Here is a 14,318-nt window from a genome sequence, read left to right on the forward strand (position 1 = left end):
TGGCTTCCCGTTGGATTACGGGATATGGGCAAGTGGCTCTGGTGCTCTTACTACTGAACCAAGTGAAGCCCTCTGTTGTCTTGTTGTTAGAAGGTTGCAGGTTCGATTCCTGATTTCACCTTGTCTATGGGGTTTTCTTGCTGTGAGAGAAGAAGACCCGCCTCACCATTTCACCACTGTTTGGCCTTTGTTCACCAAACTTAATTCCTTTGGTAGAAATTAGTGGTCATTTTCTTTGACTCACATGAGCCAAACTCAACATCCTGAAACCACGGGGTTTGGTGGTGAATAGAGAGTTTGGTGCAGCTGACAGGAATGTTGCTCGTACCTTTCTCCATGAGCGAGTTGAAGAGCGAGGCGTTGATGAAATAGAAGAGGTAGCCGAGGAGCTGAGAGGAAATCTCTGGGTGAACCTGACAGTCTGACAGGAGTGTCCACGTCTCGGCCAGAACGTCCAACACCCGCCGGATCTCCCCGGGGACCCACAGTCCACAGCTCGCCACAGGGAACCCAACACTTTGGACGGACTCTTGTGGTTCGGAGTTCTCCCTGAACGGGTTGCAGTCCAGGAGGCCCGGGAGGATCGGATACAGGAGCTGAGGGGAAGACATCAAAAAAAAAATGAATGAGTCCATGTGGAGATTGTTGATGGTTCCTGTGGGTCAGTTTGAGGTTGGAAAAGTTAACATTGCGCGACGGCTGCTCTGATCACCGAACTCAAACATGAAATCCTCCAAACGAGATTCCAGACCACCCATACACCACATGCACGTCTGTCTCTGACGCCGCTGCAGAGCTGATTTAAGATTAATTTGACACAAACTGGAAAAAAAAAGACAAAGTCTTCCACATTTCCTCTCGCCCCAACCAAAGGTCCACTGGTGCTCTTCAGAGGAACCCCGGACAAGGACACCTTTGTTCGGGCTAATTGTACACAGACATCCCCCCTTTTCCCTCCGATCTCACTCTTACACCCACCGAGCATCCGAGGCCAGCGCCAGCCGGAGATCCACATTCCTGAAAAGCTGAAAGTGGCTGATGTGGGCTTGGCATGGTGCTGCAACAAGGACTGCTGAGTGAAGACTTCTGAAGGAATCCACCCCGAGAGGATCGGTTTACATGTAGGCCAATGGGGCCGAGAACGAGCTGCAGAACAGCCGCAGCCCTCGCTGCACATGAGACAATGGAAATGGGTGAGCATTAAACCGATATAATAATGCAAGGGCTGCCAGTTTGGAAAATATCGCTCACAGCTGAGCCAAACTGGAGAAGATCCATCCACCCAATGAGTTCTATGAGTTCTGTGATTACCGCATGCATCCATCCGTACTCGCCTCGGGGTCACAACACAAAGTGCTCCGTCTGCTTGTTTGTGCGTTCATTGTGACGAACGAGTAAACACACAGTCTGCCCACAAGCCTGTTAAAAGTGCGCCTTGATTCATCCCAACATGTTTTCAGCTGCTCACCAGTGGCGCCTTTTGTTTTCCGTCCCGGAGCCGAAAGACGAATATCGGGCGGATGAGCAAGAAAGCTCCCAACATAAACACAGATTTAACAAAACGCTACCACTGCTCTTACAGTTTGGCTTATTGCAAAGCTATACCATAAGTAGAGTTTTGCAGTCTGATTTACTCAAGGTCCTGTGTGAAGCATGCGGATTTGCATGCTCACGCAAGCAGGTTACTATTTTGGTTTTTCATGGAGTGATCGGATGGGGAGCCGAGCCACGACAAGCACAAACTGAAATGTGATTTCTAACATGTTGGTGAAAGAAGTTATGAAGCAGAGTGTTTGGAAAAGAAAAAAAAAAGAAAAAAAATACAAATATGTGAGATGTGTCACAAAGTCAAAGCTGTGGTTAAAAAGAAGAACTCACCACAGCGTTTAAGGAAAGATCCCAAGAACTAAGAAGGCTTATAATACTCAAAACACCTTCTAATAAACTCTACAAAGAAATGTCTTTCACCACAATAATAACAGCATCACTGCTAAATTGCTGCTCGATCCCTCCAAGCGGATTTACTGCAACATCCAGAGGTCATTTCGAGATTTATTAGTGGGCATGTCCATTAAATCGAGGGGTCATGACAGTATCCATATATCAAGATACAATGTTCCCATTGTTTTTAGCCATATAGAGTGCTAGCATATAATTCCCACTACTAGGATTGAGTCAGATTGACTCCTCCACAAAAAAAGCTCAGCTGCAAATCAATAAGTCCTCTGAACCCAGTGAACCCTGTGGGAGAGGACAGCCGAGAGGTCTGAACCTTCTACTGTCAGGTTTTACAACCCTTTCACACACTTTAGACAAAATAAAGTTTGCCTGTCTAAGAACATATAATCTGAGGGTAAACTTTCATATAAGCGTATTTGTATTTACAAGAACTACAGATAAGATTTGCCGATATTTCATGGCTTTACCAGTTTTACTGGCTGTAGCTTCACAATTTTTGATATTTATATTTGTTTACGCTGCTTTAGCAAATTTAGTTGCCTCAGCCATTGTTACCATTCTACAATAGCTTAAACAGCTCATGTTTAAGCCAATTTAGCCAATTAGCTGTTTTAGCTGTTTCAGCCATTATGGCATGGTGGTTTGTCAGTGGAAACAGTTTTCCTGCTTATCGCTGACTTAGTACGCGTAGTATGTTTAACAATTACTAAAACATTTTCTCCACACATCAAACACACCCGTAAACTAGGATGTTTTATAGTGAAAGCACAAACCGTCATTGAATGGATTTGTTCTATTTTCCACCAAGACTTTTTTTTAAAATTTTGATTTAGCCATGGCCAGCATATCAACAAACGCATTAAGAAACTCCAAATTTAGAGATACAGGCTCATGCACACTACAGCCTCTATTGTACTGTTATGAAATGTTTACTCGCACATAAATTGGTGAAACGTTCAGGAAACCAATACAGAGAGCTTAAAAAAGCCACATGTGGCTCTGGAGTGGTGGCTTGCAGACCCTTGAGACCCCTGAGGCGGCTTTATAGATCTGCGCTTTCTGAGAAATGACAGTGGTGATGGATGGCGCGACACGCCTGGAAAAACCAAGACGAATCGAGACCGTGTCTGAAGAAAACCGGCTGAGAGTGAAAACAAGCAAAACACGTGGATCAGTGGTTAGTGGGACCACTTTTTTTTTTAGTTGTTTTTTTTTTATGAAGGGATTACCTGTTCAGTTCCCTGTTATATAATTTCTTTGTTTGGCTTTCATACTATTTTCGCCCAGAAGTTTTCCTGACAGACACCTGCTCCTCACCACACACCCCCTTTTTTTTTCTTTTTTGCACAACAAAAGCCAACTTCCACTTTTTGCCACATATCTTAGATAAAATGTGATGATGAGTGACCCTCTCAGAATGCTTTACTTGAAGTTCTATGCAGACGACACACCACTGTACGTTGCTCTGAAATCTGGAAACAGATGTTCATGTGAAACTGGATTAAAAAAGAAAAGAAAAGATGAATGACTCCAAATCCAAAATCATCATCTTCACAGTTTCCTGACCCTGAACCTTGTGCTTTCTTGTGACAGGCTCATGTATTCCTAATGATAGCCTCGAAACCTTCCTCCAACCAGGAACCTTTCTTTTGCACTAGACTTGCAAATGTGTAAATTTAAAAGGTTGAATATTAGCCACATTGACAGGTGAAATGTCCTTTTGAAAGCTTGTTTTGATTAATTATCTCTGCTGCCATGTAAAAAGAATGAAATTCATGCTTTCAATCTTTGTTTTCTTGACGATGCCGTCGGTGTCTTCATTCAGATTTGCAGATCTCAGCATCTTGGAGTTGCATCAAGACAAAATGAGTCAAGAAAAGTAGTATTTTTCTGGACTGTTTCTGGATTTTCTGAGAAACGAGTAGTTAGGCGACCACTTCCTCCAGCTGAAATGTACTGTTTGAGGGAAAAGTCCTGTAGTTTCCTCTTCAGCGATCCCATGTCTCCTCACTGCCTTCCTTCCTGATACAGGAGAAGGATTTCATCAGGACGTGGACGTCCAGCTGGCAAGAGACAAACTCGTGCTAAAATTCAGGTTTCAGACACACTGGCAGTAACAGCGAGGCTGGATGTCATCGTACGATCGTAAATAAGCAGATCTCCTCATTAGTAGTCCTTTTTGGACCCACACACGCACAGCTCCACTGGAAATTTGTCTGAAACTTTCCTGGGCTCGCTTCCATGGGTGTGGTGCGCAACTGAAGGCTACGATGAAATATTAGTACTGTGGGAATAGGGCACATCAGACACAAAGACACACATTCACCCTCAGTGCTAAACAGCTTCGGTAATGTGTTAAGTCACATTTACAACACATTCATTTAAGAACAATGCACAAGAGTGTCATTGGAGGACTTCAAAGTTGTTTTAAAAAAAAACCAACTCATTCTTTAAATATGCCGTAAAGCATCACTGCTGTAATAACAATGCAACGTCGTTGTCTATCCATACGAATGTCCATGTACTCGCCATTGTTAATGTTTATAGAGTATTGCTCTCTGCGCACACATGTGTGTGGTTTCACGACACAAACAACCAACAGCGCCAACTCGTGACCCGGCGTGCAAACTTACAGAGTTTCTGTTGTTTTTGGGAACGTCGCCATGTAAATGCAAACCTTCTCTGAAACGAAGATGCAAAATCAATGCGTTTTCACAGGAAACATTGTCGGGGCCTCAGTCTGCTTAGACACTTTATCTTCCTCTATCTGGATTCATCAGATCGGGCCACTGGGCAAAATGCAGGGAAAGACGACCACGGACAGACATACTTTCACAATTATAGCCAATTTAGGGGAGCTAATTCTACACTAAGGATGATGCTCTTGGACTGTGCGAGGAAACCAAAGAAAATCCCTCCAGTACAGAAACGAGTTAACCATCGCTAACCATCCAATCTCAGTTACACAAAGAGGAATGTGCATTTTGTAGTCCGACTGTAAAATCTCAAGTAAATGTGAGGACGATTTTTGTGCCCCTCCTTATCATAGATGCTGCTCGACAACCCCACATGTGGGATTGGTTTGTGCATTTGGTGTCTTTTCATAGATAAACATACAAAAAGGTGCAATGCAAATGTTGACGCGGGCGGTATTCATCCCCCATCGCCGGCGTAAAAAACACAAACACTGAGACTCCCGCTGTCCCGTCTGTCTGCAGCGCAACAAAGCCCCCCAGTGTGGCCCTGCGGTGGCAGCTTGCTCTATTAGAAGCCGTCAGTGCGACGCACAGGGCTTCTTATTCTCCACTCGGCTCGGATTATTTACTTTTCTAAAGCTACACATCATAATCAGTGAGCGGCTCCGTCGCTGTACTCAAAGTCTTCTCTGTTGGCTCTTTGTGGTTTTTTCTAGAGCCACGTGCAGCCTCTATATGGTGGCATCCTGCATATTTAACGTGTGTAAAACCAGTTACCTTTACTTTGATTTTCTTTATTCATGGTAGGTATGTCAGGCAGAGCAATCTGTAAATTCCTGTGCATTCATTCCTTCCTTTTCCACTCTCGTCCAACAATTGCACCGACTGCTGCCTTTGTTTATCTCAGATTTGTGAGTGCACAAGGTGCAGTTGTTGTTTTCACACTTGCATTGCCACAGAGTTTGATTGGAGGAGCATGGTTCTCCTCTGTAAACCTGCTGCAGTGAGTGCGTGCAGAAAGCTGAGTGAGCATCGAGGAAGAGACGTGAGAGAAGCGAAGTAATAATAATCCTGAAATCGGAGACGTGTTGTCATGGTAACATACTGCTAACACGTGATCCTGGTTAAAAGCCGGACCTCACGTACGAACCTTGGTGATGTAATAAACACACTGCTGGAAGGCGAGCATAACGACCTCCTCCAGGGCGGCTATCGTTTCTTCGGTGGCTGAACGGACGCGGGACAGATGAAGCTCCAGCAGGGCTGGAAAACACATTCACAAATTCATACACGTCTTTACTGTCTTCTGCGAAAGAAATGTGAAATATGGACGAAGGTACATTGTAAATGTAGCAGTTATTGGTAAAGACAATATTTAAAAAATTTTCCTCTTAGCCACAATTAGCTTTGAAGAGGATGTTTTGAGGTCGTTTACATTCTTACGTCTTACTATTCATAAGTACCATATTTTCTGGATTACAGGCCACCCTTCTTTTAGTTTTGACTGATCATACGACTTATATATCAAAACATACCAGTATGTACCATCTGTTACCACTAGATGTAACTGCGTGACAACAGTACACTGTGACAGTACCACCGGTAAGCATAACCTGCACGTTTAGCCCAAACTGAACGTCGTTTTAAACCTGATTTCCCCCAATAAAGCAGTATATTTAATATGAGCACCTAAAAATATGGAGAGTTCAGAGAATATATCAACTCCCTCACCAAAACGTAACAAAAGTTAAAAAGAAAGTTGCTTTTCATTGGTGACTTTGACTTTCAAAACCCACAAGTCTATAAAACTAACCTAACTTCTTCGCTTCTCTCCTCTCTTCATCTTCCTCGTCTTCATCCTGCTCCTGCTCCTCTCCGACTCTCCACTCCACAACAAGAGGCAGCTGGTACTGAACCATCTGCAGCAGCTCCAGACTGTTAGACATCCACACCACCAGAGGGCGCAACCCTGACGTCACCTCACCGAGGGCAAGGTGGTCCTCCGGGTTCGCGCTTTCACCGCCGAGGCTGAAACACAATCGGAAATCGTCCTCATTGCTCCGTGGGTGTGAGGGAGCGATGAATGTCTGTGGGGAAACGTGAAGTTTACACTTACGCTTCAGGCTGAACGGCAGCGAGACTCTTTGTGTGGTCCTACATGAAAACACAAACATTTTTCAATCAATCAAGCGAACAGAGTGATGGTATGTTATTCTGAAAGTGAAAATTACAAGGTCAATTAAAGAAATCTGCTTCAATGTGTTTTGTGGCTCCAGTGAAATGTCCTCTGGTGGAAAGAGACACAAAGACGTTGCAGACCTCTGTGGTCGACGCAGTCACAAGACTGAAACAGATTAGACGAGACAGTTTTTGCAACCATCTGTTGCTTGAAGATAACAACACGCCGTCCTCGTGATTGAAAAAGCCTCCTTTTAGCACCAAAAAGCTGCCTTTACTCCTTTTACCATAGTGAATGGGGATGTTCAACTTGAGGGTGGCAAATGTCACAAGATTTTCATCGTCTCTACCGGAATGCTCGTTTTAAACATTATCTAACATTATTATCTGATGATATATGACAGATTTGATTTGTTAAAAAAGAAAAAGAAAAAGAAAAAACCCATGCAGGATGATCCACTGGGACTTTTAAAGATAATTCTTTCTGTCGAATGGAAACATACAACTTTGATATTTATAATATCAATATTAAATATGATTACTATATTATTAAATATTTCAAAAGACCATGAAGAGTTTACTATTTTTTGCATCCCCGAAGATTTCAGATATACTATACTGAAGAAGACCCATAATTAAGCTTTTCCCATCAAAATTAACATAAATTTCGTCATTTCCACTTATATAAATTTGAGGAATAATTGCAATTGATATCAGGTTCAAATTTGGTTAATTGAACTTAATCCTAGCATAATAATTTTGGGAAAATTCCTAATGGCCTGTGAGAAGAGAGACGTTTGAATGTGTCTACAATAGAAAGTGAATATTCTGCACAAGGTAAAAGCGAAGATCAAACCCGCTTTTCCACACAAGGAGATAGAAACTTCAACCGACTTCAAGTGTGAATTGAAACTGTTTCCTGCAGGTGAAGTGGACCTTTGAAGTCGGACTCACCCACACGGCACCCTGAACATCGCTGGAAATCAGCAGCAGGAGCCTGCGGAGGCCCGACGCCTGAAAACACGCCGCTGAATGCTGAACGCACATGCACAGCAGAAAGGAAACGGTCAGTGGCGGGCGGTCGACGCCGCCGGGGGCACTTCCCATCGCGACGATCTCCCTGACGATGCGGTCCTCGTACTGCGCCTCATAGTTTAGAGTCAGGCTTCGTCCTTCGGGGGAGGTCAGGAACGGAGGGGCACGGCCGCCGACGCGCCGCCCGCAGTCTGAGTGGTGGAAGCCGTCGGTGCAGGTCGACGTGCAGGCGCTGCAGACGAGTGCTTCTCCGTTTTGGCAAGCGTTGTGGCCGAGCATCCACGGAGGAGACGACAGGCCAGACCCGGGAAGATTCGCCTCCTTCATTCAAAGAGAGAATCAAGAAAACATGAAGTCAAAAGTGTAATAATCCTAACATGGAGCAACGTCTTACCTTGGGGTTCGACGCGAGAGGATCTTTGAAGAGAAACAAGTAGTGGCGTCCTAAACCGATCACGTCGCCGGGGCTGAGCCGCGTGTCGTTTTGCAATAACTCTCCATTCCGGGTGACCACGGCGCTCTGGCCGGGGCAGAGCGTGGTGGGACCGCCAACGCCGCCGCGGCGGAAGCAACAGTGTCTCGGAAGGATGTCGGAGGCAGACAGAAGAACGTCTGCTTTCGAGGTGTCTTCAGAGGTCATCTGTTGACCAACGGTCACGTTTGGTGCCACAAGGAGGTAAATGACAAAATCCTGAAAGGAGAGATCGGGAGCAGAGGTTATGTCTGGGAAGATTCCCAGTTCAGTCGATCCAGGATTGGTTCATTACAACGTTTTTGAGAATCATAACATTTTAGAAAAGCAATACAATTAAGTGACATTGTCACTTCATCATTTCGTTTTACTTTCAAGTCGGCGTAAAACTAAACTAGCTTAGTTAGCATGATGCACATGGACATGAAAAAGTTACATAACATTAAAAGCATTAGCAGACTTGTGTGTACTCGTTAAACAAACTTTGAATTTGTCCCACAACGTAGCTCCAAGACCATGTAACATTTCGGGACCCATGCCTGATGTAAGCAGTTTAATGGTCTTGAGAAACAAAGGTAATCCGTCATTAATAGTCAAGGAGAACGTGTAACATCTCAATTTTGTTAATCGTTAACAACAAAAAAAAACCTCCAACATTTATTACTCCTGCTACATAACAACAGTCCCTCTGAGCCAAAGCTTAGCAGCCTGGTCATGTGCCTGTATTAAAATAACAGTCTTCACACAAGCCCCGATTAGGCAAACAATGTTTTATGAAACCCGGTGAGCGGGGGGGGGGGGGGGGGGGGGGGGGGGGACACAATGTGGAGGGATTATTGCGTTTGACATTCCCCTTGTGATGCCTTGTCTTTTCCAGCCGGACAGATTTAAACGGCTGAATTACGACAAACACGCTCACTAAGCCGTGTCGGGAGCGCAGGCCGAGGGTGTGATTGTATTTTGGTAATGGGTCTTTTGGGAAAACAAGTGTGACGCAGAGTGAAAATCAGGTAGCTGCTGTGTGTGCAGCAGTTGGAAAAAAAAAAAGCAACAAAAAAAAAAAACAACCCTTCATATAATCAGCCAGGAAGCAGTGGCAGGTTTGTCTTTTTCTGTTTCCTGATGGCAGAGTTTTTTCCTACGCGCAGCTCTCTGACCTCTGGCATCAACATTTCAGCCGTCGGGTTCTCTTTGCGAACACCTTCTCTGAGTGTATTTTCACTGTAACTGCAGGGCACTTCACGGTATTTTGCCCCATTAATATAGTTCCAGTCTAATGCAAAGCACATGTGAAAATTTGGTCAAGAAGCCCAAAAAAAAAAAAAAAAAAATGCATGTGAAGCAGCTTTCTGTGGAAGCTGAATTAACCGTGACCTGTTCTCAGATTCACTTGTATTAGTTGTCGGTTATGGTGCCGCACAATTGCAGGTTGGCACGTACAGTGATGAGAACGAGAAGGTCTTGGGTTTGGGTTCCGGTACCTCACACCGTCTCTGAATCCAGATTCTCCTCTGCCTTCACCCACTGTTACCTGTTATTGCCTCCAGCGCCGAACACCAGTTTAAAAAGTCCAGGTTTTCCTCGTAATGACGCTAAATGAAGCCACCTCTGCCTCTTTAAGGCTAATTAATCCATTTAGTCCTGATTGATCAGCTTCCAGGAAGCCCCACTTGTAGTTTGACACCTGCATCATTGTCTTTACAACTCAATGTCGCTTTAAATCATCTGAGGTGTTTGCTTTTTCTTTATTTTTTGTTTCAAATATTTTTATTAGAGCTATATAGCTATATATATATATATATATATATATATAGGTGTTTGCTTTTTCAATTCTATGGTTAAACAAACCTGTGAAGATGTCTATAAATGGTCTCATTTGATGCCTCATGAGCCGAAAGTCAAAACCACCAACTATTTCTCTGCAGAACGACCGACTTCATTTCTGTTCCCCTCAACATCACGTCGTGGAGTTCGTTCAACACAAACAACGGCACTACTGTAAGGAAAGCTGCGGTCTTAAAAAAAAGAACTTGTCAAATCATAGAATGTGTTTGAAAATAGCACGATAATCGTTGCCTCTTTGAGAAGGGAAGATTACTGTTTTCACAAGCCATTAAATGGTGACAAATTTCCAGGAAACAAAGATCTAATGAGAGGAGCACTCTGTGTGGGACTTCAGCCAATCACAGCTAATAGAGGGGAACAGACAAGGTGATGCAAAGATGAACAACCAATGATATAGACACACACATCAGTGGTAATGTTTGATCCAGGGTGGAGATGATGACCCATGGTGAGTCAGACATCTGGTGACGCTGATTCATGTTCATGTGTCATGAAGAAAAACACATTATGGTCATTTTTAAGGCTTTAACCACGTTTTGGAATGCCACAGATGTAGGAGATTCTAAAAGATTCCGATTTTTGGGGGATCAGAAAAGTTGAGTATTCTCTTTTTTTTTTTACACAGTGACTCTAAACGTCGTGTTGGAAACTAACGGCGTGCGACTGGATCCCCAATGTGTTTGGATACCTGTGTGAGGCTCCGGCCTTGCAGCAGCAGCAGGTAGGGACAGTCCCGGGGCGGGTGAATGGAGTACTGTGTGGTGTTGTCGTCGCTGCTCTCCGTCTCCTCCCGCTCCGACTCCTCTCCTTCGCGCTCGCCGCGGGGCCCTGGCGGACAGTGGCCCTCTGTTCTATCCCGGACGGCGGAGGCCGCGGGGATCCGAATGCCGTTCTGCTCCAGACGCCGATTCAGACTCTCGCTCCGGTCCTTGACCCCCCTGATGCCGCCGGGGTCCGGGCTGCCGTCTGAATCCAGGAGGTCCATCTCGCTCTTGCTCCGCCATAGTTTCTGGCTGCGGCCCACCGTCCTCTCGATGAAGGTGGAGGTCACCCTGGAGCGGCTCTTCTGCAGCTTGCGGGCCTGGGCGTTGATACCTGAGGGGGTGGGGACGGATAAACAAACACGAGGTCCTGGGAATGTAGTGAAACTGTACCAAGTGAGCTGCTATATAAACACATTAGGCACACGGGCAATGGAATGTGGCGACAGAGCAACACGTTTTATTTTTTTTTTCCTGAAGGGTAAGGTGTGTGTGTGTGTGTGTGTGTGTGTGTGTGTGTGTGTGTGTGTGTGTGTGTGTGTGTGTGTGTGTGTGTGTGTGTGTGTGTGTGTGTGTGTGTGTGTGTGTGTGCGCGTTCGGTCAATCATACACAGAGTGTCTATGCCAGAGTCAACAGGGAAAAGCTTTGTACAGGAAGCAGACCTTTGTGGAAAAAAAGACAGTGCTATTGAAAATTAAGAAAAAGTCAACAAACCGCATTGAGCGCTCACTGTGATTTGACGCCAGCATCATCATCGTCTTGCGACCGTGACGGAAACCGAGGTTTGACTAACAGATATTTAGGCTCCGTTTGCACTCAACACGCTGCAACGCTCAACTTGACTATTCTTTCAAGACTCGTCTCTAGAAAATTGAGAAAAGTCCAACGCTGCACTCTGAAGTCCTTCACAAGTTGAAAAAAAAAAAGTAGTTTTACCTCATAATGACAATGAATTAATCCTGCAGGTAACACTCTCTGTGAAATGTATTTCTTTAAGGCCTGCCATCCTGAGCGTCTTCTTTAAATTCAACAACGCCGAACGGGTCGAGAAGCTGCATGAAGGGCTAATTGTAGTTTGACACCAGCATCATCTTAACAACTGCAACTGCGGCTGAAGAAGACACGAGCAAAACCAGTGTATGGGTTTTGCACAGAGGGGAATTCTCAATAAAAGAGGAGAAAATTGACCAAATCCACCACCTGACATTGATAAAAGTCCATCACAAGTAGAAATAAATCAAAAGAAAGAAAGAAAAGAAAGTTCATCTTTGTTCTAAAACCTCCGTACCTTTAAGGCCTCTCTTCCTAAAAAAAATAAAAAGCCTTTATCTAATCCTGATTGGCTCACTCCCTAAAAGCTGTGCGTCAAGTGCTCTCTGTAATTTGACAGCGGTCTCAACATCTTCACAGCTTCACAGAGTCTGGAACTGGAACAGATTACTACAGAAAGGGAGTGTGCGACGAGCTGATGTCTTGCTATCTGGTCATAGGCGGCATGTTTATGCTGGAGCCGACATGGAAAAGTTTTGTGCATGAACAAGACCTCACTGGAAAAAAAAAGACAGAGTTCATGGAAATGCAAAAAAAAAAGAAAAAAAACCTGAGCTCACACAGAAGCAGGATTCCACGAGCTGACACTGATAGCAGCCCATCACAAGCGGAGCCATTCATAAAAAAAACACATAACAGGACACGCTCTTACAGCGCGACCGCAGCTGTGTCAACCAGGACCGGCGGCCGCTCCCCAACAAAACCAGTGTAAAAGCGAGAGAAAGCGTCCCTCCCTTCAGCTGCACCCTTTGTGTCGGTGCGTTTAAGGCGGAAAGTCGTGGATGCCTTCCGTCACACCACGCTCCATAAACGCACAATCTTGTGCGAGGTAGGGGTTTGCCCTTGCAAGTATTAAAGAAGGGCGCGCCGCCAGAGGAGGCTTAATTAAGTCGCAGTGTGTCTGCAGCCTTCATCACATTTCAAGTTTTACGGGGTCACGTTTTAATGGCAGAACGGGCGATACACACAAATCCAAATTTGTACCAGGAATTGCAAAGAAAGAAACAAGGCAACAGTAGACGTTGTTGGGGGCCGCTCAACCTCATGGAAGGGGGAGGGGAGACCACGTTTTGAGAACAAAGGACCACATGCCTACAACTGAAAAAGTCTGCCATTGGTCACGTGATCACCCCCTTGGACCCCCCCTTCCAAGGTGCAATACTAGAGGCCAACGGCAGGGGGCGCACGAGAGCTCCCCCTCACCAGCTGGAAGGTCCAGGGCGGGCCCTCCGTCAGGATTGGTCCACATGACCCAGAGCCGACCGGTAACACGAAACCACAACAAGAGGTATAAAACACCCCCGCCGGGGTGATTTCTGCCTCTCCAATGTTGAAACCTGCGTAAAGACGGACGCATCCGTTTCGCACGGAGACGAAGTGCCACGTGTGCCCGCTGACCGGGCCCGGAGTTCCACACCCGGCCGGACGAGCCGAGAACCACCGTGGAACTACGTCTACTTTTCCCTTTTTCCTTTTTTCTTCTTCACCGGAGTCCGAGTGTGCAGCTGCCAGCGCACCGTCCTCCCGCCTGCAGACCTGAAGCCGCTTCTTCTCCCCCTCCTCAAAATAAGCGCTTGATCCTCCTCGGATCGTCCTGTGGACTTTTCCTGTCCACAGACCATTTGAGCTTGTTTTCCCTGGGACGCCAGAGAGAAAAACAATCTCCAGCCGGGAAATCAACGCACTTTCCCCGGCCGCCGGCAGCACGTTCACCCTCATCAAACTGAGTAAGGCTTAGAGTCTGGGCAGGCAATGAGAATAACGTGACTGTAATATTGCTGTGTGTTTATTATTGTGTTGAAGTCAGGGACGCCGATCCCTGTTTCCAACCAATCTGTGTCTGCGCGTTGGATTTACATCCACGCGAACCTCCTCTCTCTCTCGCTCGCTCGCTCGCTCGCTCGCTCTCTCAACTTGCACAGACCATTCCCAGACTGTGGAGTCCAAGACAGTGTGCAGAGCTGAACATATTCTGTCCACTGCCCTTCTCCCTCCCTCCTTTTCATTTTTCCTCTCCTCCTCATACACGATCGCGTAAAAGCAGCCGCGCGCTGCTGCACCCGCTTCTGTGACCGTGTGTAGTTCACTGTCCCTGGGATTTCTCAGCCACGAGCCCCCAGGCGCGCTCCGAGCAGGCTCACGAGCCGTGCACGAGCACAGTGACGTCACGCTGTCCAGAAAGAGTACACTAAGCGCCTCTGGTGGCCGCGTTGGTGATTGCAATCTCTTGAAAGACCGCCACTCGGTGGACAAGTCGAGTCATTGCATTCTCCCTCCGTGCGCCGCCGCGCCCCTAGTGGTCGTTCCGGTTACTGCCTCGA

At 45.9% G+C, this 14,318-nt stretch overlaps 1 protein-coding gene across 2 annotated transcripts in view; it reads right to left on the minus strand.

The window, feature by feature from the left end:
- Nucleotides 1-14,318, minus strand: part of radil2b (Ras association and DIL domains 2b) — a 33,110-nt gene that overhangs the window by 6,238 nt on the left and 12,554 nt on the right. For both annotated transcript variants that reach the window (XM_080516852.1, XM_080516851.1), the window contains exons 5-11: nucleotides 10,874-11,280; nucleotides 8,263-8,559; nucleotides 7,788-8,189; nucleotides 6,772-6,809; nucleotides 6,469-6,683; nucleotides 5,806-5,918; nucleotides 329-596 (exon numbers count right to left, since the gene is read on the minus strand). In XM_080516852.1, coding sequence (XP_080372978.1) covers nucleotides 329-596; nucleotides 5,806-5,918; nucleotides 6,469-6,683; nucleotides 6,772-6,809; nucleotides 7,788-8,189; nucleotides 8,263-8,559; nucleotides 10,874-11,280 — 1,740 coding nt within the window. The remainder of the gene's footprint in view (nucleotides 1-328; nucleotides 597-5,805; nucleotides 5,919-6,468; nucleotides 6,684-6,771; nucleotides 6,810-7,787; nucleotides 8,190-8,262; nucleotides 8,560-10,873; nucleotides 11,281-14,318) is intronic.

This window comes from Blennius ocellaris, assembly GCF_963422515.1.
Source record: "Blennius ocellaris genome assembly, chromosome: 21".
Classification (NCBI taxonomy): Eukaryota; Metazoa; Chordata; class Actinopteri; order Blenniiformes; family Blenniidae; genus Blennius; species Blennius ocellaris.